Source organism: Callospermophilus lateralis, chromosome 15 (assembly GCF_048772815.1).
Source record: "Callospermophilus lateralis isolate mCalLat2 chromosome 15, mCalLat2.hap1, whole genome shotgun sequence".
Classification (NCBI taxonomy): Eukaryota; Metazoa; Chordata; class Mammalia; order Rodentia; family Sciuridae; genus Callospermophilus; species Callospermophilus lateralis.
Window position 1 is genome coordinate 43,004,993 of NC_135319.1, and position 20,366 is coordinate 43,025,358.

Below are 20,366 nucleotides of genomic sequence, written 5' to 3' on the forward strand. Positions count from 1 at the left end.
GATGTGAGAAAATTAATATGAAGTTGAGATTTTAGTGTGCATTATTAAATTCTGTAGAAACACAGCCGCATTCGTTTGTTCGCATACCATCTATGACTGCTTGCACTGCAGCAGCAGCAGAATATTTATAACAGAATGATTGATTTGCTATGTCTGGCCCTTTACAGAACTAGTCTGCTGACTGTTGGGTTAGAGAAGGTAAAGATTCAAATAAAGTAGAGAAGAAGAGAAATGACATTTTTATTGAGGATGGTGGCACACACCTATAATCTGAGCTACTCAGAAGCCTTGGGAATCACAAGTTTTAGGCCAGCCTGGGCAACTTAGTGAGAGCCTGTCTCAAAAATTAACTAATTAATTAATAGGGCTAGAGATTGACCTGGATTTAATCCCCAGTACTGTCCAAGAAAAGGGTGGGGGGGGCAGAGAATATTGGCAGTTGTATAAAAGCTTTAGAACTCATATGATGATCAAATTTAGCCCTCTTATTTTGCAAAATAAGCAGAAGATCAAAAATTATGTCAAAGTCCACAGGGCTCACAAGTGGCAGTGTTACACTGGAATGAGTGGTTCAGAAGTTTTCAGGGCTGTAGAAGATGATAAGATTATTGCTGAGGTAGGGCTGCATCATGAATGGCCTTGCCCTTGAAAAAGGAGAGCTGAGGAACAAAATAAGAACAGGCTTCTTTTCTGACTTTGAATGTAATGTTTCTTTTTCTTTTTTTCTTTCTCTTGTATTTCTAGAAGGCCTTTGAGCCCTACTTCGAGATTTTGGAAGTATACTCCACAAAAGCCAAGAATTATGTAAATGGGCATTGCACCAAATATGAGCCCTGGCAGCTAATTGCATGGAGTGTCGCATGGACCCTGTTGATAGTCTGGGTGTACGAGTTTATCTTCCAGCCAGAGAGTGAGTATACTGTTCCTTCTTAAAGGCATAGTGGAGTGTCATTAGCTGTGGAAGTCATGGCTGATGGGTTTGGACTAATTTCTTGACTTTGGGTTCAGTTCCAGTTTTTATTTATTTATTTTTAAATGGAGAGTGATAGGTTGTTTCCTGGTTGGTAAAGGAAACCAAATAGGATTTTTGGGTAACCATTACTGTTTATATTGATTTTTTTGCATTTGTACCTTATATAAAAACTCCTCAGAAAATTAGTCATTGTAAGGATCCACAGATGTCTCAGTGTGGCATTAGCCTTCTTCAGGACCTAGAACATAATTGTGTCACCTGGAGTTCCCAGAGCAGAAATTTATCGCTTTCATTTAGGACCATCCTTTTCAGTAAAGATTAAATGAAAGTGGAATAGCACTCATGCAGCTACCATTTGCGTGCCTGTTACCTGCCAGTCATTGAACTAGGCTCTGGGGATATCTGCATAAATAGTATAGGGTCCCTCTCCTCTTAGAGTTGAACTTCTGATGTCAGGGGACAGTGGTAGTGACTGAGGGAGCCAGATCACCATGGGGAAGAAGGATACTATTCTCAGGGAATGCAGAAAAGAAGTCTCTTAGTGATCTGCTTGTGAATCCTCCACCCTTCCTAATATGTAAGCTTTGACCCTGCCCACTTATCTCCTCCCCACTTAGAAACCTAATTGCATGTAACCTTCTTGTGAATTATTTTCCCCCCTGCAGGTTTTGCTGGGTAAGTTTTATTTGATCACACCTAAATCCAAATATTAGATGTGGTGGTGGAGATTCTGGAACACTCTCATGCACCCTTTCCCCATTCTTATGAGGTTGTCTTAGTTAATGCCCTTGGTATAAGAAACCAGTACCATTGCTTATTCATTTCAATTTGTTCAAAATGTTTGCAATGCTTTTGTCATTCTGATCTCCATGATAACATCTGTTTATCTGTAATTTTTCTGCTTTTCATTCTCTTCCCCAGGAAAGTCAATTTAGAAGCCAGTTTTTTTCTCTTTACCATGCAGATAGCCATTGAGCTATTCGTGTAGCATTGCAGAGTTAGGGAATAACAAACATTGCAGAACCTGACAACCAGGGAGCAAGTTCCACTGCTTTTGAGCTTTAAAAACTAAAGTGGAAATGGGAGATGACTGTCTTGCCTAAAATTTTATCTTTAAAAACCCTGTCCTGAGTTTCTGTTCCCAGTCCTTTCAAGATTTTATCATTAATTCTGACAGATTAGACTGGCCTTTCTACTGCATCTGCTCAGTGGTTTGGTGTGGATGCTGCCTGTGTTTGTCTATCCAGGCATCTTCCTTTCCCAGAAAGATTTGAGTCAGTGACTGCAAGGTGAAGTGCCCCATTCCAGAGGGCTCCAAGAAGTAGCAGTAAATGTTCTTTCTTTCTAAAGGGATAAACATAACATAAAATTTACCATTTTAACCACTTTTAAATTCAGTTGCATTGAGTATGTGCACACTGTTGTGTAACCACCACCGCTATCCAACTACAGAACTTTTTTTTAATATATTTTTTTTTAGTTGTAGATGGTCACAATACCTTTTTTATTTTTGTGGTGCTGAGGATCAAACCCAGTGCCTCACATGTGCTAGGCAAATGCTCTACCACTGAGCCACAATCCCAGCCCCTACAGAACGTTTTTAACATTCGAAACTGAAACTATTACTTTAAAAAGTAATTATCTTATTACTTTCCCTCTAGCCCCTGGCAACCATCATTCTGTACACTTTTCTTTTAAAATAGTGTATTTATGAAACCAGACTAAATTTAGAGCTTTTTATATTTCTTTGCTATAATTAGTATTAATCTTAGGTATGCTTTAAAAATTTTTGTAAATTTGTTTTAATTAACAAACAAAAATCATATTTATTGTGTATCACATGCTGTATTGAACTATGTATACATTGTGGAATGGCTAAATTGAGCTAGTTAACATAGGCATTACCTAACGCTTTGCATTTTTTTACAGTTAGATATCTGCTTGCATTACCAGTTTTGCAGCTCACTGTACCAGGCATGTAACAGCCTTCTGCACCTGGTATTTACTTACCTCCTTTTCATGTTTAAAAGGGAATGTGCCCTTGCATTCCATGAGAAAAGTTAACAGCAGTATATTAATAAGTTGTGCCATCTAAATCTTTGTGGGCTGAATTCCAAGCCAAAGTTGTTTTGTTTTTATTTGTTTTTGTGTTTTGGTACCAGAGACTAAACCCAGAGGTGCTTAAACACATTTGTGCTGAGCCACATACTCAGTGTTTCTTATATTTTATTTTATGACATGTCCTTGTTAAATTGCTTAGGACCTCACTAAGTTGCTGAGGCTGGCTTTGAATTCGTGATCCTCCTGCTTCAGCCTCCCAAGCCAGTGGGATTACAAGCTTGTGTCACCATACCTGGCTGTTTTATTTTTAATAATACATATTTTCCTTTTTATAAAAATAGTTCATGTTTATTGTAGGAAATCTGGATATATGAATAAGCCATAGGAACAAAATTAAAATCTTACTACCAAAGGATACCGCTATTTGTATCTTTTTCTATGTCTAATTTCAATCAGGTTGACCTATACAAAAGGTAGTTTTTATGTCAAAAATTGTTGAACACTGATAGTTTTATACTCCTTTACACATACACACAAAAAGCAGTTATTATTTTGTAAATTCCACATTGAATTTGAGATGCAGATCATAATATCTTTCCTCCAAAGATTAGGGATAATTTTAATGGAATTGAGGGGTTTTATTTCCCCCTTAGCACTTGATAAGGTAGAAATAAGCTACCTATTGCTAAACAATCAAGTTCTTTTTAGTGTATTGCACTAGAGGAGTCTAAAATCTGGACTCATATCAAATTTGGCTGATTTTTACACTCTGCATTCCTTTCTGCGGGGGGAGACAGTCGTTCTGGAACCTCAGATTGGAGACTAGTGAAGGTAAGAAGTGGGAGCAACAAGAATCTGAGCAGAGGTCAGCCATTCTGGAAGGCACAGTCTTCCTAATTCTCTGTGTTGATCAGTCATAGCTATGTCTCCATACTGTAGTGTTGATTCTAACTGTGGGATTGTCCATAGCACATTAATGGAAACCAGTTTTATGGGGGGGTCTTTAGCCTGGCTTCCTCACAATCAAATGGGCATAGTATTACCTGCCCTAATTAGTCACAGGTAATATGAGCATCATTTGTGTGAAAGGAATTTGTAAAATGTCAAGAGCCAAACATTGTTGTTCTTACATTGGCACTTCTTATTTTAGCTTAAAAAATTCTTACTAAAATTCTTTCTTAAAAATTGACAAAAATTAGGGCTGAAGTTGTGGCTTAGTGGCAGAGCACTTGCCTCGCACTTGTGAGGCACTGGATTTGATCCTCAGCACCACATAAAAATAAACAAAGATATTGTGTTCATCTAAAACTAAAAAATTTAAAAATATTTTTAAAAATTGACAAAAATTGTATTTGTGATGTACAAAGTGATATTTTGAAATATGTATACATTGTGGAATGGCTATATCAAATTAAACATACACTTTATCTCCCATGCCTTTTTTGTGATGAGAACACTTAAAATCTACTCTCTAACAATTTTCAAGTATATAATACGTTGTTATTTACTGAACTCACCGTGCTGTTATTGAATCTCTTGAAGTTATTCCTCCTGTCTGACTAGAATTTTGTATCCCTTGACCAGCATCTCCTCAAATCTCACTTCCCAACCATCCTTGGTAACCACCACTAAAAAGTTTTGTTTACTTTTCTTTCTGTACCTCCAGGGACTTGACTTCTGAGATCGATTAAGTTCACATGATATTTCACTTTAAATTTCTCCATTATTATGCTGTATCCATTCCTTTTGCTCTGTCCCTTTTTTTCCGTTACAACTTTCACAAAAGTAGTTTATTCTTTTACTTTCCTCTGTGGACACATTACTATACTTAAGGAAGGCTGGCCCAGTCTGCTGATTTTTAGATAATTTTCTACCTCATTAATTAATTAGTTAATTCATCTGTTAAAGAAGCAGTTCTGAGTCATATTTATAAGTAACATCGTTAAAGTTGAATAAGCTGGGTACAGTAGTGCCCACCTGTAATTCCAGGAACTCAGGAGGCTGAGAAAGAAAAAGAGTTAAATAACAAGCAGCTTAAGAATCCCACGTTGTTATTCTTATTTGATAATATTTAAAATGTGCTTGGGGAGAATTTTTAATAATGTAGAAAATGCTCACAGTGAGAAGAGGATGTGGTTACATAAAGGCGGCCTCGGTTGTGTATTACATTGTGTAGAACTTAGGACTGAAAGGAAATGCTCTGAAATTCACACAGAAAAGCAACTACAAACTAATGGTTTTAGTTCCTTTGTCTTACTATTCAGACTGTGCCTTGGTGACTGGTTTTGTCCCAGGCATCTACAGAGTGTTGATGATAGAATGAGGTGGAAAGACAGGGAATGGCCTGAGCAAAAACAGAAGCCAAAACAACTAGCAGAGCTGCAAGCTGTCGCGTAATAAAACATGAGAAGAGGGAGGTCGCTCTCCATGGTAGTGGAATAGAGAGCGAGTGGGAGTGCCCCGGTCTCCTAGAAATGCAGGAAAAGTTCATGCCTGGATAACAGCTGGGTCTAGATTATTACAGTCTGATTTGGGATAACAGAAAATTCCTACTGTGCATTTGAAGTAGCATAGATTCCTGGAAGTCCTGGACTTAAAAAATGAAGACTTCAGTTAAATCCCTGTTGTCATTGATCTCATCTGTGACCTTGAGCTAGTGCTCAAGCTGGATCTTCGGTGCCTTTCGGTGCCTTTTTTTCTATTGGATGGTGTGTAAAACCTTTTAGACCAACTTCAGAATATTGTTGTCAGTCAGTTGAGACATTTTCAAATGTGAATATATTAGAAGGTATATCTGTCTATTTAGACGCTTGCCATGTATTTGTAATTATTATAATTGACAAAATCAGATTTCTGTATTTATCTTTTATACTGACTGACATTATGGACTTTGGTTTCTATGATTTTCAAGCTCTTTTTAGATCCAAAAAACGTTGCTAGGATCTGTGTTGGTTGAGAGACTAGAGCATAGATCCAGAAAACAAAAACAAAAACACAACACACTTAGCCATTTGGTTCAGGGAAAGGAAGAGAATTGTTGGTCATCTGTGGAAACCCTGGGAAAGTCAAGAACTTTGGGAAGAATACATCTGACATTTAACTGAGCAATTCTGCTTCTGAGTCTATCCTGTAGATATTCTTGTATGTATGCACTGTGGTATATGTTTCAAAGTTAGTTGTTTTAGCCTGATTTGTAATAGTACTATTAGAAATGATCTATATATCTATCAGGGGAAGGTTAAACAGATCATGGTACATTCATATGGTGGGATAATTTGCAGTTATAAAAATGAAGGAGTGAGGTAGCACTGATCTTTTGTCTTTCTTTTTTTCATTGCAGTACTAGGGATTAAACCCAGAGGTACTGTTCCACTGAGCTATGTCCCCAGTCCTTTTTATTTTTTGAGACAGGTTCTCTCTTGCCAATACTAGCCTTGAACTGGTGCTCTTCCTGCCTCAGCCTCCCATGTAGCTGGGATGACTGACATGTGCTACCACATTCATGGAGGAAATACAGTCTTTAAGATATTTCTGAGTGGAAAAACAGTCTCACATGGTGGTGGACAGTTACCTTTTGTATAATAAGGGCAACAGATAAGAAGATGCCTTTTTTTTCTGGTACTGGGAGTTGAGTCCAATGCCTCATGCATACTAGGCCGGCACCCCACTGGGCTATGCCCCCAGCCCTTTCTTTCTTTTTTTTTGAGACAGGGTCTTGCTAAATTGCTCAGACTAGCCTGGAACTTGTGATTCTCCTGCCTTAGCCTTCCTGACTAGCTTGGATTACAGGAGTGCACCACCATACTGGCTAGGAATGTACCTTTGCTTTTACTTCATATGTGTAAAGAAACCATTGGAACGTAGGCTGGAAACTAATAGAAGTGTTTACTTGAGGGCAAGATGAGGCCTGGAAGAGAAATACAAGAGAAAAACTGTCATTGTAAGTATGTTTAAATTTTCGCCTATGTAAAACTGAATTTAAAAGTTTTTTTTTTTTTGGTAATAAAATAATTCCATAATTCAAAGGCAGGTGAGGTTGTGAGAGACACATTGAATAATTGCTCTCTTGGACTAGCAGGTCATATCTATGAAAATTTATTTGACTAATTTTCTTCTTTAGGTTTATGGTCACGCCTCAAGAAGAAATTTTTTAAACTTACCAGGAAGATGCCATTTATTGGTCGCAAGGTAAGTGAACTTTCCTTAGGTCTTTTCTCACCCCTCAATAATCATACTTCTTTCTGTTTTTGTTAGATTCTTAAGGTGGAGGGGGGATTTTGTTGCTTATCTCCAGGAAAGATTTGGTGGCAATATCTGGAGACAGTTTTAGATTGTCACAACTTTGTGGCATGGTATTGATCTAGTGGATAGAGGCCAGGTGTGCTGTGACATATCCTGCAGTGTACAGGACACACCACAGCAGAGATTCTCTGGCTCCAGATGTCAAAAGGGATGTCAGGTGGTGGCACATGCTTGTAATCTAGCTGCTCAGGAGGTTGAGGCAGAAGAGTCTCAAATTCAAGGTTATCCTGGCCAACTTAGTGAGACTCTAATCTCTAAACAAAAGTTTAAAAAGGGCTAGTGTATAGATCATGAGGATACAGATCAGGAGTAGAACACTTGCCTACAAGAGAGCCTGAGTTTAATCTCTAGTGGGAAAAAAAAAAAAAATCAAAAGGGGTCAAGGTTGAGAAACCTTGACTTAACCCTTTCTCCAACATATTTGGCTATAGGAGGGATGATGAGAGGCTTGTTTCAGAAGAATTTGAAAATAGAAACCCTGAAGTGTTACTGAGCTTTAGAACATCATTTGGCAGGGCTGAGTTGGACATTTATCCAGGGGTTAGTTTGGGATTGGCACACTTCTATAAAGGCCTACCTAGGAAGCATTTTAGACTCTGCAGGCCATACTGTGTTGCAGCAGGAGGACACAGGTTAAGGAATGAGTCTGGTTGTGTTTTGGGAACACTGTTCACAAAAACAAGCCAGCTTTGGCCTCTGGATGCAGTTTGCTTATCCCAGGTTTAGAAATGTCAAGAGATAACAGCCATTCTCTTGCTCTTTGAACCTGTTTGCCCTCTCCACTGTGTCCTCTCTATCCTCACCCACACTGGGATAAGATATGTTCCTTGGTGTCCTCAGACTCCTTATCACAGGCAAAGATAAAACAGGGCAGGCCTCTTGCAAGCTCTAAGGAAGGCAGTTGAGGCCTTGCTATTATCATATCCTGCTGTACCTTGCCCCTCACCTTTCCTTTGATTTTTTCCAACTTTACCTGCCTTCAAGTGTTTTTTCAGTTTATCCTTTCCTGGGTGGGGAGGGGAGAGGCTGGAAGATAGGCTGGCTCACTGAGGTTAGCAGGATTCCCCCTTAGCATTCCCTGCATTTTTTTTCCTCTTAGGCTTCTCATTTTCTTCTTCAATTTCAGGATTTCGAGACAAATAAATGCTAGGGTTCCAGAACCCATCTTTAAATTTATAAAATAACAGAATTGGGAGATCCTTAGAGATGATCTGGTTACCCTCCATTTTTCAGACACAGATTCTGAGGCTTAAAGGCAAAAAGTTATTTATTTCTTCTGTATGTACACATGCAGGAATCTGTTATTCACTTATGCAACACGTGTTATTGACATTTGCTCAGTGTCAGCATGTACTTCCCTGGTGCTGGGGATAGGGTGGTGAACAAGACCAAGTCCTTCCTCCTTGTGGAGTTAATAGTTTAGCAATGACGACAGAAAATAAACAAGTAAACAAGTTCATAACAATTTTATTTTGAAATAAATGAACAGATTAAAATTGGGTAATGTGATAGAAACTCTGAGGCAGGACTTAGAGGTGGGAAAGTGCTTGCTGTGCTTTCTAATATTCCTCTCATTGCTGTTTTTAGTCTGCTTTCTTTTATTATAGCCTCATAGTCCACACAGAAGCTCAGCTTTCCTGGTTTCTTCTTGTTGCGGGGTCACTGTGTGTTCAGCATAATTTTTTTTTTACATCTTTTAAAATATCTCCATGTCCATAGATGCCTCGGCATTGCCTGAGAGTGTGGACTCTGCTCCCTGTCAGCGCTGACATGGGATGCTATGTAGACATGCTTTAAAGAAGTGTTTTTCCTGTGGTTTCTCTGAGGGCCTAAGAAGATCTTGTATGTACTCTAATCATCCATGACTTGGACAGAGAAAGTCTAAATAGTTTAGAGTGAGATCTTGGAATCAGACTTTAACAAATACATCACTGAAGCTCTAGCACTGTAACATGGCACAAATTGCAACACTTAGCCTCTCCCCAAACTTACCATCAGAGACTGCCTCTTACTCTGCTCTATTGTTTTTTTTCCCCTAGCACTTTTCATTACATGGCTTTTCATTTTCTGTCTCTTTGACTAAAAGTACACCTCTTGAGATCAGGAGTGTTTTTTTTTTTTTTTTTTTTTTTTTTTTTGCTGTTTCCCACTGCCTAAGTTTGTTTTGTTCACTGTGTAACCCTGACCTGCAGCAAATATTTGTTGAACAAATAAGTAAGGGAATGAATGAAAGAAAATGGCTCAGAAGCTGTGGTTATGAGAATGGAAAAAGAAATAACCTTAATGGATAAATTACTTAACAGAAAGGCCCTTAGTTCCTCTAGGGTTTCAGGGTCAGACAGTACAAGCTGTTGACAAGCTTGAGGGGGATACAGTTATCCGGCAGCTCCTGAAGTCTTGTGCTAATACATGGGCACTTGAAGGGGCTCTCCAGAGTCCTGATGTGTACTGTGCATGTCTCCTGAAGTTGCTTATCACTTGCACAGTGACCAAGATCCCTTTAATACAGTGTGGTGGGTTTCTTGACTCTGCTTTTTCTTTTTCCATATATGCACTTTAGGCTACTACCAAGACAGGGACAAAGACCAAATATTGCATTCAGATTATTGCTGACTTCAGCAACTACAAACCAAGTAAGGCAGTGGTGATGTCAGCATGGCAGAGAAAAGGGGTGTAGAAAGAAATTGAGCATATCTTTGACCTGTAGAGAGATGGTTGACTCTTCAAACTTCTAAGAGTCTGTTGAATATGCTCGGTAAACTTTCAAAATATCACATCTTTTTATGAAAAAATAACCTGGTTCAGTACTCCTCATGCATTGCTTAGTGTTGAGCAGTTGATTGACTGTCTAATAACTGGCAATTGTATACTCTCTATTGCGTCTTCTTGCTAATTTTTTTCTTTCCTTTTTTTTTAAACTTTGTCTTTCTACCTTTAAAGATCCAAGCCAAGCTGAACAAGACTAAGGAGGATATCAATAAGAACATGTCATTCTTGAAAGTGGACAAAGAATATGTGAAAGTTCTCCCCTCCCAGGGTCTGAGCTCATCTGCAGTTCTGGAGAAACTCAAGGAGTACAGCTCTATGGGTAAGATGCTGTTCAAGTGTGTGTTGTCTCCTTCCTTGCAGATGCTGATTTTGTCATTGTTTAATGTTCATGTTGGTTAAGAGTAACTCATTCCTGCACAGTTAGGTGCAGTGGTGCAACCTATACTCTCAGCGACTCAGAAAGCCACGTCAGGAGGGTTGCAGTTTCAAAGCTAGCCTCAGCAACTTAGCAAGACCCTTTCTCTGAAATAGAAAGGGCTGGGGATGTAGTTCAGTGGTAGAGCACCTCTGGCTTCAATTCCCTATATAGCAATTAAAATAAAATAGCTGGGTATGGAGGTGCACACATGTAATCCCAGCAGCTTGGGAGGCTGAGGGGCAGGAGGATGGTGAATTCAAAGCCAGCCTTAGCAATGTCAAGGCACTAAGCAACTCAGTGAGACCCTGTCACTAAATAAAATACAAAATGGGCTGGGGATGTGGCTCAGTGGTTGAGTGCCTCTGAATTCAATCCCCGGTTACCCCCCAACAAATAAATAAATAAAATAAAAATAAAAATAGCTCATCTCTAATCCTTATATTTTCAAGAGGGCCAAATTACATAATTTGAAAATTATTTTTAGATTCATCTTTCATCCATAAAGCAAGCAAATCTCACAGACAGTGGAACTTCGTTTCGTTTCTTTCTGGAAACATAAATAAAACAGATACATTTGTGTTTAAAAAAACAATATATGTAATACAAGTGGAACACAGAATCATATTGAAATTACAAAGTCTGTATGAAGGCATGAAAGAAAATAAAAGTCATTCTGATTTCATAGTCAGAAGGTGAACACAGGTCACGTATATCAGATAGGTAAAAGTAGGTATGGTCTTTCTCTCTAACTCTACCTGATGTCCCTGTGTATCTCACAGTTACACAGTGCTTTGTGTGTGTATGCATGTGTGCATGAACATATATAGGAAGGATAAAGACAACAAATAGCTTGAGGTTTAAGAGTGTAACCCCTGGAATTGGCCTGGATTCCTATACTGGTTTTGCCACTTACACGGTAATCCTGGGAGAGTTATTAACCCTCTGTCTGCCCCATTTGCTCCATTTCTACAGTCTCTACTTCCCTGGTGATTGTGGGGATTAAATTAGATCATACATAGAAATGTGTGGCATACCTGGCATGTAGCAAGTGTTCAGTAAATGTTCACAATTATTGCTGCTATTTTTAACACACATTCATGTTTATTATAGAGTAAGATTATATTACAATTACTTTGTTTAAAATATGCTTTTTAGTTTGGCTTTCTTTTTGATTTATGGAAAAGTAGCAAAGATGATACAGAGATGTCCTGTGTGTCCTTCATCCAGCTTCTCCTGATGTTAATGTCGTACATGACTGTGGCACATTTGTCAAAACTAAAAAATTCATCTGGGGACAGGACTATTATCCAAACTACACATTCCGTGCAATCAGTTTTTCTTTTTCTTTTTTTTTAGTTGTAGTTGGACACAATACCTTTATTTTATTTATTTATTTTTATGTGGTGTTGAGGATCGAACCCAGCACCTGGCATGTGATAGGCGAGCACTCGACTGCTGAGCCCCAGCCCCAGCCCCCCATTCAATCAGTTTTTCTACAAATGCCCTTTTTTCTACTTTGGAATCCAGTCCAGAATATTATGTTGCATTTTGACAACTTTACAAATTTCTAATCAACGTGTATTGAATTACTGGTGTTGGATGGTACAGCATTAGATATAGTGCAATATGTGATGGTATAGAGCAGGGTTTAATACCCTGAGACTCTGTTTAAAGATTTACATGATTATGAGGGCTGGTTGCTGCCACCATTCCTTCCTCTTTGGTTTTTAAGTCATGGTTCCTTACCATACTCTCTAACATAGTAAATGAACAGGAGATAAAGCCTCGTGTCCTATTCTTAAAAGGCTGGTGACTGTGGGTCTGAAGATACATCTGGTACCCAGCAGTGTCCTCTAAGGAAAGAGTGAGAGTCAAGCTAGTAGTGAGCCAGAGCTTGGCAGATGACCTTAAGAGTGAGGAATTTGTTAGTGTAACTGTGGCTCTGTGCAGTTTTCAGTTAGTGTGTTTCTGTGAGAGCTGACTCACTATTCACTTTCAGTAGGGCACAGTCACGCTGTAGCAAAAAAGGACCTGAGACACCCACATCAGCAGATGTGTTGGTATAAGGTGGAATGTCTCTGGAGAGTACCAAATACAGGAAGTGGGAAGTCCGACCCTCATTCTGATCCCCCTTTTAGCCAGCCTCGTCTCGGGGTGACTGTGCTCCTCATCTTTAGTACTTGGCATATGCTGCTGGAAACAGGAGGCTGCTTCTCTGTGGGTTTCCAGGCTTGTAGAAGAAAGGGCCCTGAGGCCAGATGCTCGCTGCTTGTCCCTCCTCATGGCCAGTGCTCTGTGTGGCTCCAGCTCTGAGGATAGTGTCCTGAGAGTTCACACTTTTGTGTTGTTCTGCCGACCTGCCCACAGCAGTTCTCACACTTGTGACTGGACAGGAAGGTAGGGAAGGAGGGTTCGTTTACAGAAAACAGTCACTCTAAAGCCATACAAAGAACAGAGAATAAGTATAGGTAGCTTTTCTGCTGAGAGAAGGGGCTGAGGACAGGGGCAGCATTATCACTAGACTGTCTGAGCAAGTTTTTTTCTTTCTTAATTTAGTATAAGAATGACATGTGTCTTCACCCAACTTTTGTTTTCTCCTGTGCCCAGAGGGATTTCTGCGTATTTGCTCTTTTAGAACCTAGCTGTCTTCCCTGGGCACCTGCCTGTTGATCGAGTGACCTTGACTTTCTCCACAGATGTCTTCTGGCAAGAAGGAAGAGCCTCGGGAGCAGTCTACAGTGGGGAGGAGAAGCTCACGGAGCTGCTTGTGCAGGTGAAAATGCAGCTCTAGGGCCTGGGTGCTGCTCTGTGTACTTGACCTCATTTTTCTCCTCCTCCTTGTAATTAAATAAACTTAGTTAAGAAAAAGCTGCTTGTTGAATAAAACCACAGAGGTTTAGAAATTTTCTCTTTACACAGACATTCATGAATATGCATAATATTGTTACCTCTTCAGTCTGTAACAAAAAGTAAAATGTTATTTATGTTTCTATGTTTTGGAGAATCGCTATGAAAAAGGTAGAGTTCTAGGGAAGGTAGTCCTATCATTTGAGCTTTTAATGGTAGGACAGATTTGATTACACAGCATAGGGTCATTTAGTCATAATTTCCTCAAATCACACAACCTGAGATGAGCAGTATTCTCACTTATACTTCATATTATTCTCATTCTATGTTGACTTTAGGATGGTCCTTAGCTTCTTTCATTTCTAATAATTTTTTTCTTTTTAAAATTTATTCATGGTGCTGGGGATTGACCTAGGCCCTTGTGCAAGCTAGGCAACTGCCCTACCACGAGCCATGTCCCCAGCCCCAGTCAGTTTTATTTATTTATTTTATATGTTTAGGTTTGGATTAAACCCAGGACCTCACACATTCTAGGCAAGTGCTCTAACACTGAGCTAATCCCCAGCCCTAGATTCATCATAACCCTACTTCATCATATAAAGTTAGGATTTGACTGATGATCTCCAAGGCCTTTATGTTTGATTACAGTAATTACAAAATTGCACACAATTTACTCAGTGTTACAGTTTTGCTTAGCTATATGTTGGCTATGCTCTAGTCTGTCTTCTATGCTTAAATCTTTCGGTTAGCTCTCCATCTATCAGATGAAGCCTGGATCTCAAGCATCAGGGAATACAGAAGCAGCTCCCTCCTGTTGTTTTAAACACTCCCGATACCTTCCCATGTAAACACTTACCTTCCATTTTTCTTTAATCAATGCATTTACTCTATCTCAATGTTTTCTTCCACATTCAATTCCTCCTGTCTAGATGAACCTTACATCTCTCAAGGTTCCACTCAATGGACACTTCCAGAGTGCTCAGGTGTTAGTTATGCCCTCCTTAGAGGCCCTCACATTGTGCATGTAAACCCAGTATTGTACTCAGTAATAACTGCAGCTTTGTGCCAGGTGCTCTACGAAATGCTTTACATGCGGTATGTTGTTTAATTATTGCTAGAGCTCTATAAAGTATGATTTTCTCCCTTTGCATATGAGGAAAGTCAGTTTCAAAGAGTTATTTGACCTACACAGCTAAAAGTGATAGGCAAAGCTACGATTTCAAACTGTATCTGTTGGTGTCATCGTCTGTACATTTACTACATTTATAATTCTTCCCTTACCACATTATAAAATCATTTATGCATGTCTGTCTCCTCCGGTATAATTTGGTCTTTAGTTGTAGAACATATCTTACCTTTTTTTCCAGCTCCTAACATTGGGTCTAATACTTTGAGACTTTTATTTAGTGCATGATTTTTTGTCCTATAGAGTGCAATAATCTTGTCTCACATCTTATACTTCTTTGTAGGCTTATGGAAATTTTGCATGGAGTAACCCACTACATCCAGATATATTCCCAGGACTACGTAAGATCGAGGCAGAAATTGTGCGGATGACTTGTTCCCTGTTCAATGGAGGTCCAGATTCCTGTGGCTGTGTAAGTATACAAAAGTGACATATACTTAGCTTCGAAGATAATAGTTTATTAAAAATGTTTTTATTATACAAGTAATGTATGACTATTGTACAAAGATCTAGAATAAGTGCAGTTTTAAAATGTTACTTGTAATTTAGTAATCCAGAATATCAACATTTTGGTATGTATTCTTTTTTCTTTTTTAATGTTTTTGTTTGTTTGTTTGTTTTTACTTGTAGATGGACACAGTACCTTTATTTTATTTATTTATTTTTATGTGGTGCCAGAGCCTCACATGTGCTAGGCAAGCACTCTACCACTGAGCTACAACCCCAGCTCTGGTATATATTCTTTTAGACATTTTTTTTCTCTTTACCTGTTTAAAAAATTTTTAAACGTACCTAGGGTTTCTAGCATGTTTAAAGAATATTCCAGATCCACCAAATGTAAATATTTTGCCAAATCTGTTCTCCACTGCTTTCGTTCCCTTCCTCTTTCTTTTCAAGCTTAGTCATTGACACACCTACCTACCACCCATTTATCTTAATTCTGTTGAACCCTTTAATAGTCCTTTTTTAAAAAAAAAAAATAGTGTTTTTGTATTTTTTTTATACTTTTATTTTGTTTATGTGGTGCTGAGGATTGAATCTAGTGCCTAGGCAAGCGCTCTACCACTGAGCCATAACCCCAGCCCCAAGTAGTGTTTTTTTAATTACTATATTAGCATCAGGAAAATCAGCATATTCTGGTATTCACTAGTTAACCAAAGTGGTATTCCTGGTATTTCTTTTCATAACAAAATTCTGAAACTATTTGGAACTGAACTAATCACAATACAGCAGCAGGCCCTACTGAAGGGGTAATGACTTAGGGGACATGGTGATGTACTTGCACCAGATGGGTATTCTTCTCACTATTAGACAATGAACTTTTTAAAGTGACCACAAGTTACATATCCACAAAATAATTTGAACTTTTCTAGTAAACTTGAAGATACATATGCCTTGTGACCTAGAAATTCTGCTACTCAGAATAGACTTTAGAAAAATTAGTGCACATGGGTATCAGGATATATGTACATGAATGTTCATAGCAGCATTATTTGTGATGGCTAAAAACTGGAAGTAATTCAAATATCTCAGTCCATTGTAGTTTTTATTCATATTCACACTCAAATTACTCATTTTTGGCCCGTAGAAACATCTTCATTTTGGTTCTTGGGTCCTTTTTCATGATTCAACTAACCAAGTAGCCTTTGAAAACTTCCTTGCAGACACAGAATCAGCTGTTTCTTCAAGGAGCTCTGGTTTAGTTACAGCTATGTAAAATATTTACATGGTTTCAGAGTCACATTTATGGAACATGACAAATTCTGGAAAAACTTGAACATAACCGAGAAGAAGAAAGAAATAGAAAGTACAAAAGAGAGGCTAAGACATAAGAGGGACAGAGAGAGAAGAGCCAGCACATGTGATTTGGCTATTTGAGAACAGCCAGAGAAAACAGATGACCTGTAAAGGGAGAACTTGAACAACTGATGTTCTCAGTAGCAACTCATGGGGGCTGTTTGGGTAGTTGAAAGATCCTCTATGAGCTGGAGAATTATTGGAGGTCGATGGTAAGTAGAGAGTTTTATTAATTCCCTCTTTAATCATGGCTAATCTGCTTAGTTGTTCCATTGGGCTTTTGAATTCACTTACTGTACTTTTCATTCTTTGAGAATTCTGCTCTTATTTTATGATATTGTTTTTTGCCATACTTGGGATTGAACCCAGGGCTTGCACATGCTAGACAAGCACTCTCTCTCTGAGTCACATCTCCAGTCTTATTTACTTATTTATTGAGTCAGGGTCTTGCTAAGTTGCCCAGGTTGCACTTAAACCTGCGTTAGCCTTCTGAGTAGCTAGGAATATAGGCATGTGTTACTGTGCCCCATTTGTTTATTTTTGTTTCCTTGTTTTAAATCTGCTTGGTTCTTTAAAGTTTCTTTCCTTGGTTTATAGATTATTTGTTTAAATATGTTGCACATGAATACTTTATGTTCTGCGTGATGATTTTTATATCCATGAGCCTTACCTGTCTTACTCTGCTCCTTTTCACTTTTTATTTCCTTTTATCCATGATTGTTCCCCTCTGCCCATTTGAGTCACTCATTTTCCTGGGAACTTCACCTATAGGGATTCTTTGAGCCTAGATTAAAGTTAAGTTCTTTCAGAGAACATTTTGAATTACTTTTGCCAGTTGCTGGGAGGTTACTGAGTATTGTACAGTTCTCAGGTTGGAAATAATTTTGTAGCACAGAGGTCATGTCAGTTCAGACCACAGACTCACATAAAGCTGTCTTGTCTCAAATTCTAGAGTCTTTTTCTTTCCCTTAGTGTGAGATTGAGAAAGGCAACATCCTTTTGTTCTAGAGGAGTTTGTTTCTCTTGCACCTAAGTGTGTGTAGGTCTTCAGCCATCTTGTGTTAGAGCCCTGCTTGGACAGGCCCTCAGATTAGCTCCTGGTCCACAAGCTGTTCATTTGTCTCCTGGGGTTGGTTCCTCCTCAGGAAAAGAGCTAGTTTTAATAGTCACTTTGTCTTGCAGGATTCTGGATTTCACTTTGTTTTGGAGCTTAGTATATTTCTTTATGTTAACTCAGTGATGGGTGTAATTTTTTTTAGGTGTAGATAGATACAGTACCTTTATTTTATTTATTTTTATGTGGTTCTGAGAATTGAACCAGTACCTCATGTGTGCTAGACAGGAACTCTATCACTGAGCTACAATCCCAGTCCTGGATGTAAAAAAATTTTAAAAATGTTTTATCCGCCTTTTTACTTATTTTAGTTAGAAGGATTGTTCAGGGTATTAATCTGTGTTGGTGGAAATAGAAATTCCATAATTTTTTTTCACACGTGACAGGTCTTTGTATATTTGAAAGCCCCTTTCTTTCTGAATCTTGTCTTTCACATCTTTTCTAAGTGGCCTGGGTATTTGTATTCTTTCATGGGTTACCAGCCATTGCAGTCCTTCTCTGAATGCCCTTGGCTATCTCTGGTCAGATGAGTATGCTCTCTAAGTGGAAGGTGGCATTGGTCTTTCAGTCTCTCTTTTTAAAATCTGGGTTCACTAAATTTATCTCAAACTTTTATCTCTAAATCAGTAGTTTTATCTTTATTCTCAGTAGTGTTTGTTCTGTTTCTTGCTGTTCCTAATGAATTTATTATTTCTGTATTGGTGCCATTTGCCTCTTCTGTTTTTTAGGTCTGTAGTTTCATTGCTCAGTCTTTGAACTCTGGTTTTCTTGAATTGCAATCCTGTGGTAGTGTCCTAGAGTGAGAGGCAGCCATAAGGGATTGCCTTCTGTACCTTGACTTGTTCCTTAAGTAGAGCTTTTATTTTGCATACTGCATCCTATCCCACCTCCCCATTTCATAGGTTGCACAGTTGCTGTTTCTTCATCTTGGTTCATCCTGGGGTGACTCTCTTCAGTCTATTCTGACACACACTGGATGACTTCTTGTGTGCCACTATTTGGTTGGTGGCAGGACTCAGCTAAAGCTTTATTCTATCTGTTAGAATTTCTAGTCTGTATTTCTGATTATGTTATTGTTCTTTCTGGCCAGTTGGAAAAGAGCAACTTGCTTTGAGCTTTGATTATTGCTTTAATCCCCCCCTGTATCCCTGAAGTCTTCATTCAAAGAGTCAGGCCTGGTGTTCTTTCTCTCCCCGGTTCACTCATTTCTCCTGAGCAGCCATGTCCAGTATTCACTGATCAGAAGAGAGGGAAGGTCAGGAAGCTCTCTCCATTTGTTTCTCTGAAGGTTTTTATAGGCTGTTAATGAGAATTCTCCAGATTTTCTTGACTGCCTAGTACATTTTCCTTGCAGATTAGGAACTATATTTTGCTATGTAACTCTTTTAATGTTATGCGTGTTTCTCTTTCTCTCTCTCTCTCTCTCTCTCTCTCATTCACTCACGCACTCACTCACTCACTCACTCTTTTTTTTTCTTCTTCTTCTTTGCTTCCTAATTTATATGTTAAGGGGAAAGGAAACTCGGTGAAGTAATTTCAATTTTCCATTTTAATCCAGAAATCCAACCCTAGGAGCTTTTTGTATTGTGACAATTAAACTAAGTCTCTCCCATCATGATCTTTTCTGGTGACTGGGGTAGGGACCAGGGGATAGTCTGATTCCCAATCTCTTCTAGTACTTAGACTTCTGTAAGATAACTAATTAGCTCTGGCATTATCTGAGTGTCTCTCTCACCCCCAGCTCTTCCTGTCTGCGGTTTCCCTCTCTCCTCCCTTAGTCTCTGCTCTTATTTCTGTTTCTTTCTCTTTATTTTGCTCTGTCTTTCTCTTGAGGAGTCACTTTTGGTGAAGGAAGAGTTTAGTGTTGAGAAGTAGGAAGCAAGTGAAGGCCAAATGACTGGGCCATCTTTAGACTATTCCTAAGGGTCTTTTACTCTTCTCATTCTTAATTTTTCAACCTTGAAACTTTCCTTTTATTAACTGTGTTTGCCTCAGCTATTGTGTATGAGAGGTGACTCCATACATTGAAGAAATCTGGTTGTCATGTGGAACATTGCTGGCTTATACAAATATCATCAGGACCAACTGCATCTGAAAGAAAATATCTTGTTTTCTTAATATATACGTTAGAGTGAGAGTTTTTATACATGCTGAAAGAAGTTGAATAACATAACAAGTACTTAACTGGCACCTCCATTTTCTTACCTCACAATTAAATATCTGTTTAGATAGAAGTAGGAGAGTAACAACATTTTTAAAAGCAGAATTTAGGAATCAGAAGTAAAAATTAGAAGTAGGATTTAGGCATTCCTGCTTTCACAGTACACTCGTGCTTGCCCAACAAAGTAATGATGTTGATTTGATTAGTTATTGATCAATAAACAGGACACATGAAGTGGGAGAGTCCCACAAAAAAAAAAAATGTTTTTTGCTTTGGTTATTACCGAACCTTAGGAACCTGAGATTGACGTGCTGGAGATTGGCTTTGCTGGCACTTCCCTGACTTTCTTCACAGCTGGCTGGCTCCTCACATGACATTCTGAGGTTTTGTGCTAGGCCACAGGACGGCCTGCTGATGTGTAGAGCTGATCTCAATTCCGAGCACTTTGTCTTCTCCCGCATGGAAATGCAGAGACCTACAAACAAGTGTCCCATGCCCGCTCTGCATATGTTATTTTGCGGATGATACTCACACGTTCCATGAGGGCTTCCTAAGTCAAAAAATGGCTTAACTTTTCTGAGTTAGTTTTCATATAACCCCTGGTCACTAGGATTCTGTATTCAATGGTATTTTTGTCCTGTATATTAATGGATATTAGGAAATAATCATCCTTTCTCTTTCCATCTTGTATTAAGCTACACTAAATATCAAAACATAGATGGGCTACTACTCACGACC

General features: G+C 38.7%; 1 protein-coding gene across 2 annotated transcripts in view; it reads left to right on the forward strand.

The window, feature by feature from the left end:
- The window catches only part of Sgpl1 (sphingosine-1-phosphate lyase 1), a 52,217-nt gene that overhangs the window by 19,999 nt on the left and 11,852 nt on the right, over positions 1–20,366 (forward strand). For both annotated transcript variants that reach the window (XM_077105423.1, XM_077105422.1), the window contains exons 3-7: positions 745–910; positions 7,155–7,222; positions 10,277–10,424; positions 13,220–13,296; positions 14,840–14,968. In XM_077105423.1, coding sequence (XP_076961538.1) covers positions 745–910; positions 7,155–7,222; positions 10,277–10,424; positions 13,220–13,296; positions 14,840–14,968 — 588 coding nt within the window. The remainder of the gene's footprint in view (positions 1–744; positions 911–7,154; positions 7,223–10,276; positions 10,425–13,219; positions 13,297–14,839; positions 14,969–20,366) is intronic.